This window comes from Maniola jurtina, chromosome 11 (genome assembly GCF_905333055.1).
Source record: "Maniola jurtina chromosome 11, ilManJurt1.1, whole genome shotgun sequence".
Classification (NCBI taxonomy): Eukaryota; Metazoa; Arthropoda; class Insecta; order Lepidoptera; family Nymphalidae; genus Maniola; species Maniola jurtina.
In genome coordinates, this window is record NC_060039.1 from 5,586,767 (window position 1) to 5,606,102 (window position 19,336).

Consider the following 19,336-nt stretch of genomic DNA (forward strand, 5'->3'; position numbering starts at 1 on the left):
TCGATGCGGTGACCAGTGTTTCCACTTTTAGGGATTTCGCCCTATATCGGGGTAAAACAACCTATTTTTTATCACTGGGAAATGCGTTTAAGCGTATCCCTCCCTCCGGAAAACGGTGAGGGTACTGGGACTCGCCAGCCAACAGGCGGCCGGAGTACCAAACCTGGTTCCTTCCCGCGACTGGGTCACGAGAACACCAAAGTAATCAACCGCAACCCAGCCGACCCAGTTCTTCCTCTTTTTTTAATTTTATTCACTGGTTTTACGACTCTGGGTTCTTACTTTTTTAAGCCTGCTTTGTAGGCAGAGATATAATATGATAAATCATTGAATAATATGATATTATCATATTGCTGGTAGGTTCCTTCTCGTTTCGTCCACTGAGCTGCACTGAGCCAAAGATCTGGAAGAACAAAGTTATTTCCTTATTTCCTACATCCGTGGGGCTTATATCCAGGGCGTTAAAATAAATTTAAAAAAAATTTTGAAATGGCGTTTTTTTAATCATCAAACTTTTGATCACTTGATTTATGTTTAATTCAAGAAATAATATTGATACGTTGGACAGTTAAAATAAGAAGTGCGTTTAAAACCCTTGACTAACTTTCACAATCAATATTTCAACTGTGAAGTCATGAATATTGTGGTGTTTACAACCACGGTGGTCGGTATTTACTTGGTGGCTTCTAAATATGGCTTTTTACAATACCGGTAGTAAATCGTCGTCCCGCATTATACCTGATATATCTGACGAAACAAATATTGTTGATGATTTGTCTATAATACCATTGGAAAAAGACAGTTTTGGTGAGTGATATATTTGGATATTGATTAAACAAAGTTGTCTGATGCATATTACCTTCGGAGCCTTGCCTCGGAGCTAAAAATTATGTGCTTTTATTTTACAAACAGTTCCTACAGTATGATTTTGATTGCTTGGTTTAACAATTACTAGATGTTAAGTAGTGATTAAAATCGGGATCGACGGTTAGCGTGCTCTCTGAGGCACGACGGTATCATAGAGGTCAAAGTAGGACCCCCTAAAGGTCAATGTAGGACCCCCTAAGCGTCAGGCCCTAATATAGATATTAGGGCCTAAGCCATAACCCTTAACACAATGCACTCATATGCACTATGTAGACAAAAAACTACTGTTGCAACTACACTTTGTCACTTTGTTGTCTGTCTGTCTGTTATGTCTGTCAAGATCCATCAAGGGAATCAAAACCTATAGGGTAAGGACTTCCCGTTGACCTAGAATCATGAAATTTGGCAGATAGGATTGTCTGATAAGCACAAGGGTATGGAACCCTTAGTGTGCAGCTTGCTTGACCATTTTTTATTATGTATGTTTGTATACAAACTTGTTTGATGGTTTTCACTAGTTTTTTTAATATTTTACAGCACTATGTGAATTTTGTGGGAGAGTTGGCAAGCGCGGGCAGTTCTATCCGCGCAATAACAAGTTTTGTTCACTGAGATGCCACACCAGTAGAAGTAACACAAAAAGACGTTATTGCAACTGGAGGTTTAAGCTGATGGAGGGAGCGGAACACATGGAAGGGCTGATCCCTTTAGAGCCGCTGCCTCAGTTACAACACTGGCAGGCTACTTTTAATGAGTTGCAGGTAATCTATACTAATATTATAAATGTGAAACTGTGTCTGTCTGACTGTCTGCTACCTTTTCTAACAGAAACTTCTTTTCTAACAGTTTAACCGATTCTGACAAAATTTGGTACAAGGTTAGCTTACATCCCGCATAGCGTGGTAAGGGATAGCTTATGATCCGCTTAAACATCAAAGATGCTTGCTCATTACATAGTTTATCTGCTCTTCCAGTGTCAGTTTTTCCCTCCAATTTTAATATAGGAACATTCAAGTCAAGAGTGAATAGGCACGCACACTCCATCTTAGAATGGATCATCACTTCTAGCAAATCTGATTGCAGCCACACACTAGTCTATATATAATAATTAAATAAATCTTACACTTGTTTTTCTCCATCCAGGCAGGACCTATAAAACAATTTGCTCAAGTTGCAAACAGCTATGAGTGGAAAGATGAGCTGTTTGGTTGTGATTTTCTTGCGGCGCCAGTTAGCCTGTTCAAGCATGCACCCTTGCATGATATGTGGGATAACACCTTTGAGGGCATGAAAGTTGAAGTTAAGAACACTGATTGTGAGAATTATTCGGAGAAACTCGGTGACTACTTCTGGGTGGCTACTGTTTTGAAGGTAAGTATATAAAACTAAAGGTTCGCAACGCAAACAAGTCTGTAGCAGACTGCAGGCGCAACCTTATTTTTTAGAATAATCACCTTCATCTATCTATTTTGTTAATTTTTCTCAATAGAAAGGAAAGGCATTCCAATTTCCAACTAGTAGTAGATTCACTTGACAAATCAAAAGTACTTTTTACAAGTCTGTCAAGATTGAAAACCTTTTTTATATTATTCTAATTTCTATCTCATGTTAACTTCATCCATGTAGGTTTGTGTTACTATGATTTACTATCCTGCAGGAATCCTTTATTTCTGCGATAAAAAAAACTTAGAGTATTCTATGTTAGATCCAAGAAGCAAGCTATCTCAGTGCCACAATTGTTGTCATTGAAATCAATTGATGTTTTAAGAGTAGGCGAGTAGTGTTTTACTAACAAGCAAATAGACAAACTTTGGAATATTAATATACGTATGGATATTCAAGGTCAAAGGTTACATGGGTCTGCTGCGCTATGAAGGTTTCGGCAGCGATGACTCGAAGGATTTTTGGGTCAACCTCTGCTGTTCGGAGGTTCATCCGGTCGGCTGGTGTGCGACGCGCGGTAAACCTCTCATCCCGCCGAGAAGTATAGAGGATAAATATACGGACTGGAAAAAGTAAGCAGAGCACAAAGTGCTAAAGTTTTTATAACCACTACCTTATTTTATTACTAGTTAGGTCTGGTAGGAGGCTTCGGCCGTGGCTAGCTACCACCCTACTGGCAAAGCCGTGCCGCCAAGCGGTTTAGCGTTCCGGCGATGCAGTATGGAAACCACAAGAGTATGGGTTTAATGAAAACTGCCACCCGCTTCCATCTTAGACTGCATCATCACTTACCACCAGGTGAGATTACAGTCAGAACAGAATAACACAATATGTACTTTTATATATATATTATATTCTGAGCATGCTAAGCCCTCAAATAATATTTGTTTGGAAAAGTACTACCTTCAAAAATAAGTATTGAACCATTTTTTTTAGGTTCCTTGTAAAACAGTTGACTGACGCGCGAACATTGCCAGCAAATTTTTACACGAAGTTGAACGATAGTCTTGTATCAAGGTTTTGTATTGGTTCTGTTATGGAGGTTGTTGATAAGAACAGAATCTCTCAAGTCAAGGTAAGGCATCAACCATCTAAATACTTCGGATTTCTCATAATATATTTTCTCAGTTCAAAAGTTCTACATATAAACTATTTTAAGGGGAACAATAAAGATAAAATCTTACTATCTTAAAATCTTAAAACTGGTTTAGCTGCTGTTACCTTAAGTTTTACTCAGGTAAGTAGCTTACGTGATTAACTTACGAGTTACGACGAATTTACTAATGTAAGCACTCTTATTTTATTTTAGTTTTGTCAATTAATTATTATGCAAGCCACTTACGTAAGTAAAACTTACTTTATGTCTGTGTCTTTATGGGCTGTTATTTGTTCACCTCATTGAAGTAAAAAAATTACACTGGAGATAATTAAGATGGAGATTGGAATTTAAATTGGAGACAATTACGGCTTAAGCATTAAATATGTTTCCATAAAATAAAATAAAATAAAATTAAAATTATATATATAGAAGAGCTATTTTAAACAAAAATCGCGTTCTTTGAAACTAAAAATTTAGTATGACACTAGACATCAATTTGTAACCAAAAACGAGTTAAGGACGGCAAAATTTTTGGCTTGTACTACATAAAGGCTGTAAGTTCATCTAATTACTTTATTATAGGTAGCAAGCGTCTGCGAAATAATAGGCAAGCGGTTACACGTAAAATACTACGACAGTTCACCTGAAGACAATGGATTCTGGTGTCACGAGGATTCCCCACTCATTCATCCAGTGGGCTGGGCCTTCAGAGTGGGCCATCCCTTGGACGCACCTCAGAATTACTGCCAAAGAGTGGCAGCGGGACGACTTATGCCAAGCGATTCAACCCCAGAAATGTTTTACAAGTACCCCAGTAACGAACCTCCCCTTTTCTCTGAAGGCATGAAGCTAGAAGCAATAGATCCTTTGAATTTGTCAGCGGTATGCGCTGCAACGGTTATGCAGATTTTGAATGAAGGATACATGATGATCAGGATAGATTGCTATCCCGCTGACGCGTCAGGGGCGGATTGGTTTTGCTATCACCAACGGTCACCGTGTATATTCCCTGTTGGTTTCGCGCTGGCCAATAATATTTCTATGGTTCCGCCTGCTGGGTGTGTATTGTTTTATTTTTGTTTGTAAATCATTTATTATTATCATCATCATCATCGTAAATCGATAGACATCCATTAGTACATACATTACTACTTTATCTTGCACTCATTGCTTAAAACAACGCATGACTGTCGTCTAGTGCAAGCCTATGTTGATTAAAAAATAGTTTTAGGAAGGATGTTATTTTGTGTACAGGTTTACAGCAGAGCAGTTCAGTTGGGAAGAATACCTAACAAGGACGGGCAGTCGTGCCGCCAACAGGGCGCTGTTCGCGGCGCGCGGCCACGTGGTGTCGCATGGCTTCGTGGCAGGCATGCGACTAGAGTGCGCGGACCTGATGGACCCGAGGCTCGTGTGCGTCGCGACTGTCGCACGAGTTGTCGCTGATCTACTGAAGGTAAGTGCCCGCTCGCGGCCACGTGGAGTCGCATGGCTTTGTGGCAGGCAGGTGAGTAAAGTGCGTGGACCTGATGGACCGGGACTTGCGTGTATTGCGACTGTCGCACGAGGTGTCGTTCATCTGCTCAAGGTGAGTAACTATTCACGGCGCGTGGTCAACTGGAATGTTTATTTATTGCCATAAAGCCGGACATTCCACGTTCCCAGCATGCGAGTAGAGTGCGCGGACCTAATGGACCGGGAATCGTGTGCGACTGTCGCACGAGTTGTGCCAATCTGATTAAAGTGAGTTGTAATAAAGGGAGAAGTTAACAGTGAGGGAGAAGTTTTTTCTGGGTTTACTTCCGGTTTAAAAATTTAATACAAAGCTTTGTCACGGATGATAACTGTGAGTTATATTTCGCAGGTGCACTTCGACGGCTGGGGCTCAGAGTACGACCAGTGGCTGTGGGCGCATAGCACGGACGTGTACCCGGTGGGGTGGTGCCGAGCCGTAGGGCATCGTTTGGAGGGTCCGCTGCAACCGCCGCCGCGGGTCGCACGCCGTATGCCCACTCGCCCCAACCGGCGCAAGCGGAGACAGGGTCAGCCTCATACATACTTATTACTTATACATCGTAATCATTAAAATCCAAGAGTCGGTCACAACTGACACCTTTTTCCTCTTAGAATGAGAAGTCCATCTTGCCAATTGTTACCAATTTGTACCTTAAAATGATGCTGTGCCTGACTGACAGACAATGGATCTAGAGATTTGTAAGGTTATATTCTTTGAGCTCTTCAAGAAAGGAACTTAGGAAGGACCTACTTAAACTGTTTACCACTTAAAGTTAACCCACTTCCATCTTATTTTGCATCGTCATTTACCACCAGGTGTCATAGCACATACACCACAGTTATATAATATCGCAATCTAGGGCTAACTTCAGTAGTGAAGAAAAAAAAAAAGAAAAAAACACATGTTCCTCTTCCAGCAGCCAAAGTGATCGCTCCGCCACCTCCAAACACTACAGAGGAAAGTTCCCAAAACTCAGACATGGGTGATACAAAAAGCCTTTCTCCACCAACGAGCGTGTCCGAAGTCTCTGCAGACATAGAACCCCGCGTCGAGGAACCAACTCTTCCCGTGAAGATGGAAATAGATGTGAAGATGGAAGCGCACACCGAGCCTAAGCCCGGCCCAGAACCTCTTGAGGAACGGCTTACAGATGTCAGTCAGGATGTTGTGGACCAAGTGGTAAGATTTGTATCTTTAATACATATTTAAGATTTCTTAACCAGGGATTAACAGCCATTCGCCCTCGAAGAGCGTGTCCGAAGTCTATGCAGATGCTGAACGTGGATTTAGGTATTCTAAAAATCTCGCGGCAACTCTTTGCTTTTCCGGGATAAAAAGTAGCCTATAACCCGCTCCCTGGTCTGTAAGCTACCTCTGTAAATCGGTTAAGTTGTTAGGCCGTGAAAATCTAGCAGACAGACAGACACACTTTTGCATTTACAATATTAGTATGGATTATAATCCCAAATGTTCACAGAAGTTAGATTTGGAGGAGGACTTAAATTACAATTAGCTGAACTTGTAATGATTGCACGGCGCATTCACAATCTAAAACTAAGACAATTTTTCTATTCTGCAAACACACTATGGTAAATTAAAAATTTATAACACCCCGACAAGTGAAGGTTACAGCAACTAGAAAAGAGCTGATAACTTTCAAACGGCTAAACCGATTTTCTTGGATTATAGCTAAAACACTCTCGATCAAGCCACCTTTCAAACTAAAAAAAAACTAAATTAAAATCGGTTCATTAGTTTAGGAGCTACGATGCCACACACAGATACACACGTCAAACTTATAACACCCCTCTTTTTGGGTCGGGGGTTAATAAACGTTTTTCTTGCAGATTACGCCAACGGATGCGTCGCAGGGATCAAACCAAATCATTAATCCACCGTCTCCCGAAACACCCGTTAATAGTGAAGACGACAAGGTGATACCCAGACTAGTCAACACTACTGTGCCCTTAGATGTACTAAACTCCGTAGATCCCGAAAACTGGACCACCGCCGACGTCGCAAAATTCCTCACAGTGAACGACTGCCAGCCGTATTGCATCAACTTCAGCCAAATAACTGGCCCAATGATGCTCCAGCTGTCTAAAGACGAAATCATTGAACTGTTAGAAATGAAAGTAGGACCCTCGTTAAAAATATTCGACCTAATACAGCAGTTGAAGTGCAAAATCAAACAGCCCCAGTGCAGATTGCTTGGCAGCTTCAAGTAGTGTTTCCAGTACGAGTATATTCCTATATCAAAAGACATTGTAGATGATAGATATAGTTACTAAGCGTGTGCTAAATACTTACAAATATTATTGTCAATACTGCTTCTTTGTGGTAGCGATTGGGATTTTTTTGAATTTGATATTTTATTATGTATGACTAAACAGATATTATATATATTATATTGATAGGGACTTGTATAAAATCTGGCAGAATTATTGGCCCTGCGTTACAAACAATTCATTGAAAAAAAAAGTCCAAGTATGATAGCACTTTCATAGGTGATCGAACATACGGTCAATTTGAAGCGAATGTGAAACATTGTGATATTTTGTGTGTGTTTTAAGTCAGCTTGGTTTCTTTGGAAATGTGATAATGTTCGTTGTGAACGTATATAATTATTTATGTATATGTATTAACGTATGTAGTTGCTTACAATTATGTATATCAATTTATGTATAAAATAATAACCACTGCGATAGTTGAACGAGTATACAAAAGGAGGGGGATTTTTTTTTTTTTGTAAAATCAGAATGAAATACAAATAACGAATAATAGCACGAGATATTAGGAATGCTAAATAAAAATGCGAAGATTTAGTTCACTGTAATAGCTCCAGATAATAATCGTTATTCATAATTTTTGTATTATTGATCACTCACAATTATTTTATTAATGTATTATAGTTAATAATAGGTAATCAAAAATCTTGTCAAAATCATGTGAATAAAGCAATAAAATATTATATTAAAATTAATTGAAGGAAGTAAAGTCGAGAAGCATTACATGAGTGTTCTTGAGTTTAAAATCTTAAAGTCAAGCAATAAGGCATGTATTTCATTGGTGTACATACAATCAAATTTTGCCGATGATAAATGACGTGGTGGTGCTGTTTACTATTTATTTCAATAAGTATGTTTGAATTCTGCGTTTGAACTCATACGTTGCGTTCATACGTAAAATACAATTAGTAAGTTAACTTAATTTTTGACGTGACAACGTCTTATAATTCGATAGAGCCGGCTGCACGCACGAAAAAACATGACTCATGCGGCGTTACCTCGCTCTGAGGCGTTCCATGTAAGGCTTAAAGTGCAAGCGAGAGCGCGGAACGAGCGACACAATCAATCGGCCTTTGTTGTCACGTTCAACTATCGTGAGTAAACCGACTTTACAGACAACCAATTTTTTTTTTCTCAAAATTGTATTAAAAATTAGGTTAACTTACTAATTGTAAAATACTAAAGGCATAACATAAATTCAAAATTTAAAAACCCCCGACACAAAACCTCTAATAACTTTCAAACGGCTGAACCGATTTTCTTGGATTGTAGCTAAGAACACTCTCGATCAAGCCACCTTTCAATAAATTAAAATCTGGTCATTCGTTTAGAAGCTACGATGCCACAGACAGATACACAAACACAGATACGTCAAACTTATAACACGCCTCTTTTTGGGTCGGGGGTTATAAAGGGATTCTCCCTTTGGCCTTTAGTGCAGAAGCTGTCGTAATAATGAATGAAATGAGCTTTGAATGGATGCATCCCAACGTTGGCTGTATTGTGCGATCAGCAAAATAATTATCTTTACAAAGGCGTTCATACATTAATCATTATGTACTGTGTCTTGATGGAAAGACATGACTTGATGGAAGAATAATTTTTTCAGTCATATCTTAAGAAATCTGTTGTGGAGATTTAGTTAGTGTCGCACACATCACAGTAATGAGTTTGAAGCTTTACATCTGTATAAAACTTCAATTCTCATAAAAAAATTGTCATACAAGTTAGAACATCAACAATTTATTTTTTTATTTTTTTAAACCAATGACAGAATAAAGTATTATTATAAAGAGCTGGAGAATTGCTACTTGTAAATGAAATTTTTTAACTGTTATTTGGCCTGGGAATTCAGAAAACACAAAATAGCGGGGCATTACCCAAACATACTACTAGATAATAAAGAAAGAATATTGGACTTTTTCAAGTTTTACAACTGTAGTATGAGACAGGTCGAGATGGCAATCGGTGTGGAGACGCCCCGCACATCTCCGCCCCCGCGCTAACCCAGTGCGGGTATGCGGGACTTCCCCCCGACTCATACCCCGATTGCCATCTTGATCTATCGCGTACTATAGTAACGGCCGTATTCACAATCATGACTATGAGGTCTCACAGTGCGCTCGAACACATAGTGTAGGTTCCACCAATCAGATCATTTTAAATTGACGTGATACAGTTATCTGATTGGTGGAACCTACACTGTGCGTTCGAGCGCACTATGAGACCTCATAGTAACGTTTGTGAATACGGGTGATAGTGTAGGTTCCACCAATCAGATCATTGTATTTTGACGTGATACAGTAATCTGATTGGTGGAACCTGCACTGTGCGTTCTAGCGCACTATGAGACCTCATAGTAACGTTTGTGAATACGGGTGATAGTGTAGGTTCCACCAATCAGATCATTGTATTTTGACGTGATACAGTAATCTGATTGGTGGAACCTGCACTGTGCGTTCTAGCGCGCTATGAGACCTCATAGTAACGTTTGTGAATACGGGTGATAGTGTAGGTTCCACCAATCAGATCATTGTATTTTGACGTGATACAGTAATCTGATTGGTGGAACCTGCACTGTGCGTTCTAGCGCGCTATGAGACCTCATAGTAACGTTTGTGAATACGGGTGATAGTGTAGGTTCCACCAATCAGATCATTGTATTTTGACGTGATACAGTAATCTGATTGGTGGAACCTGCACTGTGCGTTCTAGCGCGCTATGAGACCTCATAGTAACGTTTGTGAATACGGGTGATAGTGTAGGTTCCACCAATCAGATCATTGTATTTTGACGTGATACAGTAATCTGATTGGTGGAACCTGCACTGTGCGTTCTAGCGCGCTATGAGACCTCATAGTAACGTTTGTGAATACGGGTGATAGTGTAGGTTCCACCAATCAGATCATTGTATTTTGACGTGATACAGTAATCTGATTGGTGGAACCTGCACTGTGCGTTCTAGCGCGCTATGAGACCTCATAGTAACGTTTGTGAATACGGGTGATAGTGTAGGTTCCACCAATCAGATCATTGTATTTTGACGTGATACAGTAATCTGATTGGTGGAACCTGCACTGTGCGTTCTAGCGCGCTATGAGACCTCATAGTAACGTTTGTGAATACGGGTGATAGTGTAGGTTCCACCAATCAGATCATTGTATTTTGACGTGATACAGTAATCTGATTGGTGGAACCTGCACTGTGCGTTCTAGCGCGCTATGAGACCTCATAGTAACGTTTGTGAATAAGGGTGTTAGAGTGGGTGGGAATTTCTTTTCCTCGTTTAACTGTATTTGGCCATACTATGACATATGTTTGTAGAAGCACAACCATTGCATAATTAAGTCTTGTCATATAATTTCTATCTACTTGAAGAGATAGTAATAGAGTAAATTAATGTGATCTTGTATGCCATTTCTGAGTTTCCGGCTCTTAGTTGAATGTGAATTAGGTGATAATCAAATTGCCTTTTTAGTGACTTATACAAAAACCTTCCTTTAGATATTGTAGCCAGTACAGTGTTTTATCGAATGGCCTGGTAATAAATATTTAAATTAAAAAACATGAGTTTTATTTGTATTATTTTATTTACAAAATCACAATATTCTGGACGGATTTAATCTGATAATGGTACCGATTCTGTTGTCTTTCTATAAACTAAATTTAGAGTATCTGCGTCCTCCTCCTTTTAATATTGTTGAAAAGGGACAGAACATGAATTTTAAGACTCTAAACATTTTAAGACTCTAAATTTTAGTGCACGCTATAAAAAACAATAGGCTCGCGACTGGCAGCTAAAGTCACGAGGTTTTACAGCTCTAAATTAAATTTAAATCTGTCAAACTGTGTCTGTCCTCTTCATATTGCATTAGTAAGAAGAGGATGCCAACACTCTAAAATTTAGTTATCAACAGAATCAGTACCATTTTAATACTAAAACTATGACTAAAAATGGTCCATTTGTGCAGAGACCATTGTAAAAAGATGGAACTCCAGTCGAGTTAATTAGTTTACACTTATTCCATAAATATTTCATTTACCTATTTTGTTTGCAATTAGTGTCGATTTAAGAGCCAACCTTTTGAAAGATAGTCATTGGATTCTTAGGTTGAGATCTATAGACCGCACTTTGACTTTGCTCAAACTTAAGACACTGTTAAAATGAGCCATTATCACTAGTATAAATCTGTCTATCCTCCGCCGTATTTTAACAGACTTCTAAAAAGGAGGTGGTTCACAACTCGGCGCGTATATTTATCCAAAATCGGTTTTTCGTTGTCACCAATAAATCTCTTTGTTTGTGGACAAGTCCTGGAGTATTTGACTGGTCAATAATCTGCAAAGAAAATAAAAATTTAGACTGTTACAAATATGCAAAAAAATGATACATCTACTCCTAATATAACACTCGATCAAAACAAAAAAACTAAATTAAAATCGGTTCATTAGTTTAGAAGCTAAGATGCCACAGGCATACACAGATACACACGTCTAACTTATAACACCCCTCCTTTTCGGTCGGGGGTTAAAAAGATTTTGGAAATTCAATCCCTAAAGGGGTAGGGTTATGAAATTTGAGTAGTCCACGCCGACGAAGTCGTGAAGCTAGTGTGAATAGACGTTTAGTATTTTTTTAAACAGCGTAGTTAAATTATCGGCAGGTTTGGATTAAATTAGCCTAAATAGATCTCGACATTTAATTTCGAATTAAGTTTCAAAAATAATTCTACAGTTATGAAAAGATACCTCATAGTATGAGTAGGTACGGTATGCGCGTACAACGCACAGCACAGCAGAGTGCCGGCTCTCTGCGCGTGGCACTTGTGGTACTCCGAGCACCAGTAGGTTTCACTCACTGCACCGTCCATACTATCTGCACAAAAAATAGTCGCCATCATCATCAACCCATCGCCGGCCCACTACTGAGCACGGGTATCCTCTCAGAATAAGAAGAATTAATACCATAGTCTACCACGCTAGCGCTGTGTGGGTTGGCAGACTTCACACAACTCTTAAGAAAATTAGAATAGAATAGAATAAACTTTCTTTCAAATATAAACTTTCACATATGCTTTTGAACCGTCGGCATCGTGAACGCCCAACATGCCTCTGCTGTTCTGAGTGGCTTGAAGGAGATGCAATGACGCTTACTCACTTATATTCCGGGATAAAAATATCCTATGTTTTCGCCCGGGATGCATGGCCATCTCTGTACTTTTTGCCAAAATCGAGATGCGCCTTGAAAAGCTAGCAGACATAAACGGACAGACAGACACACTTCGCAATGGATTATTTACCTTTTTCTTCCCCTTCCGTAATTTTCAGCTCCGGCGCCAAGTCTTTAGCAGTGGTGATGTAGAATGTCCTGAGGATGTCGATCCTGTGAACGCCCGACATGCCTCTGCTCTTCTGAGTGGCGTGAAGGTGACGCGAAAACACGCAACGACGCTTGCTCACGTTTATTACTAGTAACCTGGAAAATTAAGTAATTTGTATTAAAAAAATAACCTAATCATAAAGCTGCCTTCTAGTTTTTAAATTGTAAAGCTCGGCAACCCTAACCTTAGGCCAAATTTTCTAATCTTTACAGGCAACCTAAATCATCGTGTTCGTAGTAAAATCTGTATTTTGATACTAGCAAACCGCCACGCTTCCGTGAGAATTTCGAAAAATCCGGTCTCATTCCTTGTCTACATTATAAAGGGATCATCTCTGCGATCAGCTTTCCAGGTCAAAATGAGTGAGTTAGGACTTTTAAATACATTTGACCTAGTTATATTTCGATTAGAACACAGATAAGATAATAATAGCTTTCTCGAATCCCCAAATTTTAAAGTGCGGCAACCGTGTCTCTTGACCGATTTTAACCTTAACTTTCTCTAATTTCTTGTGATTCCTATTCTTGATTAGTAATTAGTATTTAATTCAATTTAAAACAAAGTTTGGTCAGTAAATAAATGAAGAAATAAGAAAATTAGTATCTAGCTAGTCACATTTTAATCAAACTGAACCATCAAAACTCTTACCCCAACAAAATTGTATCAAATGTAACGCTCAAGGGGAAATTCCTGGGGTACACAAGCTTGGCCTCCTTTATAATCTGTGCGTAGCCCTCCCAGCACTGCAGCACTATTTCGTCTATCTGCGACAGCGGCGGCGTCGCTCCACAGATCACTAACACGTACACATCTGCTAGCAATTTGCATGTTACTGCTCTGAACGCTACCTGAAAATATAGAGAAATACAGTAAGTAGTTTTATAAGTAATTTTATAAGTTACGCCGATGTACCTGCGCAGAAATCTTATTTTTAAATGGCGCGGAAACTTGACCAATTATAGCACGCGACCATCCGCTATTGAATGAGTGAATGTTGTTCTTGTTAAATGTCAAGAAATAAGGTCTGTATTTCATTGGTGTACCTAAATTCACTTTTAGTCAGGGTTAGGTTGCACTTTTCTCCGGAAACGAGTTTTGCCGATGCGACTTACATTATATGGCATAGTACTGTAAAAGCTTCGTAAATCATAACATTTTTTTTAGTAAACCCCAAGATTTACCAGTCTTAAAATTTGACTAATCTTAGAATCCATCACTTGCTTTGTATTCAATACAAGCATTCGCGCCAAATAACAACTTTACAGCCTTGCATAGCAAATAACTATTAGAGCCTCGATAGCTCAACGGTTGAGGAGCGGACTGAATTCCGAAAGGTCGGCGGTTCAAACCCCACCCGTTGCACTATTGTCGTACCCACTCCTAGCACAAGCTATACGCTTAATTGGAGACTAAAGGGGAGTATTAGTCATGATTAGCATGGCTAATATTCTTTTAAAAAAAAAAGTATTTCTTTATACTTACATTAGGGCTCATTTGCGGCAAATACACTAGAGTATCCCTCAACGGAGCGCCGTCCTGAGCTGCCGCCAGTAGCAGCAGTAGCCTCGCCTCCCTCGGATCCAGCTCACAGAAGTCTGAGCTTGTGGCTACCAAGTGTCCGTGTATTGTTAGGCAGGCCCACCTACCCGTCACACTTTGTGCGTAGTTGTCTAACACTTGCTGTTGACAAGAACTAAAGTATATTGCTACAAAACACTTTCACAGAACTTTTACTGTGCAGTTTTAAATGCAATGGGTATATCAGAAATAGCAGGATTCGAACCTGACAACTGTTTTCTCTTGACATCATCATATGGACATAGACCTAGACCACATCTAGACATATATTTAAAAAATTCACTGCCTCATTGGTCTAGTTTTAGAGAAATTTTCAGTAGCAGACTAGAACATTGAAGCAGAGCACAAAGTTTTTGTTCTTGCACCAGGGTCTCTCTCCAGTCATGTCAGCTTACTTTACTGTCCAATCAGAATATGAGAGTGAGGAATAGAGAGTACACCTATTGTGTTTGCGTAGACATTTTGTGCACTGCTTAATTGACTAGCCTTTTAGTTAAAGAAGAACTAGTCACTATTGAGATTACCTGTCATAGCAGAAATTCGCTTAAGCATAATATTAATAGCATTCATCATCATATTTTTTGTGATGTAAAGAATAGCATACCTGCAATTGCTGTGCTTGAGGACACAATAAACTCTGAATAAAATCCAACACTATTGTTGATCGAGGCACAGAATTAGGATCCAAAGATTCCAGTAGATAATCCAATATAGGATAACACTGTCTGAGGTCCCTCTTTATTTGATCTAAGTTCTTCATGTTTTCCAATTCCTTCTTACCAATGCAGAATACCATGACATCGTGGATACAGGATAGTAGGAGTTCCAAATCACATTCAAGCCCTCCAGTAGCAATTCCAATCAATGTCACACTATGGACATGAAAAAGTATTTATTTTCTAAAAGCTGGAAACACTCTTTATGTGTGAAGCGAACTAAAGTAATGGTAGCGATTTTGGTTTTTATCCTGGATACACACTCTATATTTTCAGAGTTACCAATGTGTATTTTAAAGAGTTAAATTATAAATAAAACTTGCTTTAACAGTGTGCCAGTAGTATGTTTTAACATTGTGTCCTACTTGCATGCCTGAGGGTTCTTCATAATGTTTTCAAAAGGTGTGAAATCCACATTTGGCCAGTATGGTAGACTATGGCCAAATCTTTACTAACGCGTCCCATCTTAGACCACATCATCACTTTCCATCAGGTGTGATTGTGGTCAAGCGCTTACCTATAGTGAATAAAAAAAAAAATATATAGCCTAAACCCTTGTCGTTCTGAAAGATGTGTCACAGTAGTGGGCCAGCAATGGGTTGAGATGATACTTTAATATGCATTCAAACCAAAATTAAGGGTGGGTCAGCTAGTAAGTTATATTTTACTATACTAATAAACTGACATATAATTACAATATTCCTTACCTTTTACAATATTCCTTCCACAGTATAGTTCCATTATCAACTAGTGTATTGATCATTTGCAAGTTGTGACATTTTGTGAACATGTTAATCCCATGTAGCGATGCTATTGTTGAAAACTGAATCTAATTTGGAAAAAAAATTTACTAAAGTTATAGGTAGGTACTGAAAAGTATGTTGATATGATTTTTGTTAAAGGAAAAAATGGTATTCTTACGTTTTCATTATTGCCCACTTTCTTGGAAAATATTGGTACACCACTTTCCGATCCTATTGCTATAACTATGATAGACATTTTGATTTTAAAATTAAGTACCTAAGTAATTACTTTTCTTAAGTTAGAAAATCAGAAAAATTTCACAGTTTGTTTGTAAACTTTAGCCACAGACCATAAACCATAAACAGATGTCACATCTCAGTAGTGTTTCTACTTTATGATTTGGATTTTACCATAGTTTTTGCATGAATTTGCCCATATAAATCATTGCCCTACTTCGAATATTTATTTCAATTTTTGCTTATTTAGGGCGTATAACTAAACAACGGTAAACTTATTCATTCTGCACTTTTCAAGCCCTTCTGAGACTTAACTTTTATGATAAGTAAAAAAATGCAAAATAATACATATTGTGTAAAGGGTTGTTAATAAGGTGCTCGAGTTTACTCTAAATTATTCTTATTCCTAGTCTACATAAAAAGCTATAAGCCGTACTAAATATTAGCTATTTTGCCCTAAAATAGGGTGAAATCCATAGAGATGTGAAATCTCTAAAAGTGAGAGCACTAAATCTCAGAACAAGACAGCATAGACAACACATGAATCACCATAGCCCAGAGACGTGCTACCTAAACATGATTGTGCACTTCAGCTTTAATTCCCTGCAAAAATAAATTCTATTGCATTAGGATAAAGTCCAATTTCTAATACAATTATGCTAAGCGGAAAAACGAGCCGAGCGAGAGGTCTATAAATTGGAGTGTGTCACTGTCTAATGGATTGCAAGCATAAAAAAATATTTTCTATGGTACGAATTATGATGTAGCTCACAAAGTTCTTATTCATTGTTTATTTTATTTCAAACAACAAGATTACTTTCTTTTGTTTTCGCAGTAATTTTCATACTGTTATCTTTATTTTATAATGTCATTAAAATATCATTTAGTTTAAAAAGTATTATAAATATTTTTTTAAATTAATAGGATGACAACACTGGGTGTCAAGCAAAACAATATGGCGAACATTCTGTACTATACTATACAGAAGTAGTAAGGTAACCATAATTTGATTGTTTAATGGAAGTGTTTTTTTCTGTTTATCGATAGATTTCTCAAAAATGAAGACTTAAGGCAAAAATGGATCGCTGTCGTTCCAGGAAATATCACCAAATATTCGGCAGTTTGCGGAATGCATTTTAAAGCGGAAGATTTTGCTACGGCTTCGTGTGCACTGAATTTTTTTTTAAAAAGAAACGCTGTACCAATGACTTTCTACACAAGGACATCGCACTGGCGCGCATAACAAGGGACCAAGTAAGTGTGCTTATACTCGGTGTAAGCACACTTTCTTCATTAGTCGCATGTTCACTGCAAAGCTGTCAAGACGCCTAAATGCGCGATCAAAAAGTGCCGAAATAATACGTTAACGACGCAGAAAAAAGATTGTGTAAATTACCACCGGTAAGTTAATTTTATTTACGTAAGATAACATGCGAAAAAGTGTAAAATACTTAGTAAAACCATTGAAAACACTAGAAATATCTAAAATTATTTACAATGTTCCCATTCCTTTCTCTCACGCACATCGGAAAGAGACAGATGGAAGGGCGCGTCACGAATGTCGGAAAAACAAAACTGTGGAGTGGCTTTTTTTGTTCAATGTAAAATCTATATTATATCTATATCTATTGGCCATTATTGTATCACATTTATTTTATTATCTTTTGACGACCTCCGGTGCGCAATGGTAAAGCAGTGGTAAGGCAGTCATAGGAAGATACATTGATGTTCATCTACATTACATATGCCAGAAGGATACCTTAGAAAAGAAAACTAAGTCTAAAAGACAAGTTTTTCACAAATTGAATTTATTCCAAGGCACTTAGTATATTTAAAATTAAAATTTGAAGTAGAATAAACTTATATTTTCTTAAATTAGTTGTTTTTCTTTACACACACTAAGTTTATAATCAGTGAACAATGAATTTCAATTTTTTTTTTTAATATAAATCATCCCACGTAAAACCATTATACATATAACTAGTAGGGCGCGTGAGTTCGCGGCCCGCAAGCGGACCGCAATTTTTCTGCTCATCAAGTTGAATTTCGGGTCCTGGTCATTTTTTGCCCAGAAACCACTCTTCCATCTTTTATAATCTTCGAGATAGATACCGGCAAAATTTGTATGGCCGCCATATTGAATCCGCCATTTTGGAGTTTTTTTCAGCTCCCTGTCAATTGAATGAGGTTCTGAAAGACTTTTGTTCGAGCACCCCCCACCTATCTTCAATACCCTGGCCGTGCTTCTCACCCGTCTCCAAAATCCTCAATTATCAACTCTCATCATTTGTCAGAATGAGAATTCTATAAAAACAAAATTTGAAAAGAAACCGTATCAAAGTCTTGCATAGTTCCCAACTTTTAGTCTCTTCAATATTCGCCATATATTTTATATCAAAAAAAAATCCACCATCTTGAATTTTTTCTGTTCACCAAGTAGACTTTCGGGTCCTGATCATCTTTCGCCAAAGAAGCATTCTTGCATCTTTTATATTCTCCGAGATAGACACCATGAAATTTGTATGGCCGCCATCTTGAATCCGCCATTTTGGTTTTATTTTTCAGCTCTCTGTCAATTGGATGAAGTTCTGAGTGACATTTGTTCGAGCCCCCCCCCCCACCTATCTCCAATACCCTGGCCGTGCTCCTCACCGAAATCCTCAATCATCAGCTCTATCCATATTTTTTCTCCGAATCATTTTTTATCCTTTATGCGAAACCATCGGTAAAAAAAAAATCATACAAAATTTTACAGGAGAGGTGATCAATGGGTCAGTCAGTCAGTCAGTCAGTCAGTCAGTGAATCAGCACGAGCAGATATATTTATAGTAATATAGTATATATAATAGTTTCATATTTACAAAAACGAAAAATCTCTCAAAGAAATAACAAAAATTAATAGTGCTACACTACTCCATTCCATTTTTTGTTCAAGTCTGCTTCTAAAATCACCTTATTCAGCTTCGAGTGCTTAAATTGATTTACATTGCGGCTTTATCACTGAGGTTAGTTTAAAGGACTTGAATGTTAGCGGGAATGTATAAATGGAGCAGTTGAAGCTACATAGGGTGAATTTAGAAACGTGTGCCATGTTTGGGCTCTTGTGTTGTATGCCACGATATGTCCATGTGTAGAAAGTCATTGCGCTGTACCATCAATTTTCCCAAAAGTATGCCTTGCTTACGAACTTCCTAAAACTGTTTAAGACCTAAACACATGCACCAGATTATACAAAATAATTTTACTTACCTATATTATAGGTACCCATACTTAACATGACTGGTACTTTTTCGCAGAACAAAAAAAAAATTAATTTCTCCACTTTTATAACTACAGCGCGGCAGACTATGGCCTAAACCTTTATCATTCTGAGAAGAGACCCGTGCTCAGTAGTGAGCGGCGATGGGTTATCATGATGATTCATCCTCTCCTATTCTCATATAATCCGTCAAATGTCTTACATTATCA

General features: G+C 38.2%; 2 protein-coding genes across 5 annotated transcripts; one reads left to right on the forward strand and one right to left on the reverse strand.

The window, feature by feature from the left end:
- Positions 1-470: 470 nt before the first annotated feature.
- LOC123869498 (polycomb protein Sfmbt-like) lies at positions 471-8,150 on the forward strand. Of its 2 annotated transcripts, none has more exons than XM_045912470.1 (10): positions 471-807; positions 1,405-1,628; positions 2,011-2,238; positions 2,710-2,882; positions 3,247-3,385; positions 3,992-4,467; positions 4,664-4,865; positions 5,274-5,451; positions 5,842-6,104; positions 6,773-8,150. In XM_045912470.1, the coding sequence occupies exons 1-10, from the start codon at positions 693-695 to the stop codon at positions 7,151-7,153; spliced, it is 2,379 nt and encodes a 792-aa protein (XP_045768426.1). In that variant the 5' UTR covers positions 471-692; the 3' UTR covers positions 7,154-8,150. The 2 variants fall into 2 exon arrangements, with proteins under 2 accessions (XP_045768426.1, XP_045768427.1); XM_045912471.1 differs by having other exon boundaries at positions 5,845-6,104.
- A 2,708-nt stretch (positions 8,151-10,858) lies between these two features.
- LOC123869504 (protein fuzzy homolog) lies at positions 10,859-16,002 on the reverse strand. Of its 3 annotated transcripts, none has more exons than XR_006796908.1 (8): positions 15,810-16,002; positions 15,596-15,717; positions 14,777-15,044; positions 14,077-14,274; positions 13,243-13,442; positions 12,514-12,689; positions 11,963-12,085; positions 10,859-11,552 (listed from the first exon to the last, which is right to left on the reverse strand). XR_006796908.1 is itself a non-coding variant. In XM_045912482.1 (8 exons), exons 1-8 carry the CDS (start codon positions 15,885-15,887, stop codon positions 11,495-11,497), a joined length of 1,227 nt encoding a protein of 408 aa, XP_045768438.1. In that variant the 5' UTR covers positions 15,888-16,002; the 3' UTR covers positions 10,859-11,494. The 3 variants fall into 3 exon arrangements, 2 of the variants coding, with proteins under 2 accessions (XP_045768438.1, XP_045768439.1); XM_045912482.1 differs by having other exon boundaries at positions 11,963-12,089; XM_045912483.1 differs by lacking the exon at positions 11,963-12,085.
- Between the last annotated feature and the right edge of the window lie 3,334 nt (positions 16,003-19,336).

Excerpts from the sequence above, each read along its gene's own strand:
- LOC123869498 (XM_045912470.1), top strand. The coding sequence starts at position 693 with ATGGCTTTTTACAATACCGGTAGTAAATCGTCGTCCCGCATTATACCT. Across the intron at positions 1,629-2,010 it reads CTACTTTTAATGAGTTGCAG|GCAGGACCTATAAAACAATT; the intron begins GTAATCTATACT and ends TTCTCCATCCAG. Across the intron at positions 6,105-6,772 it reads AGGATGTTGTGGACCAAGTG|ATTACGCCAACGGATGCGTC; the intron begins GTAAGATTTGTA and ends TTTTTCTTGCAG.
- LOC123869504 (XM_045912482.1), bottom strand. The coding sequence starts at position 15,887 with ATGTCTATCATAGTTATAGCAATAGGATCGGAAAGTGGTGTACCAATA. Across the intron at positions 14,275-14,776 it reads CTCAAGCACAGCAATTGCAG|CAAGTGTTAGACAACTACGC; the intron begins GTATGCTATTCT and ends TCTTGTCAACAG. Across the intron at positions 12,090-12,513 it reads TACGGAAGGGGAAGAAAAAG|ATAGTATGGACGGTGCAGTG; the intron begins GTAAATAATCCA and ends TTTTTTGTGCAG.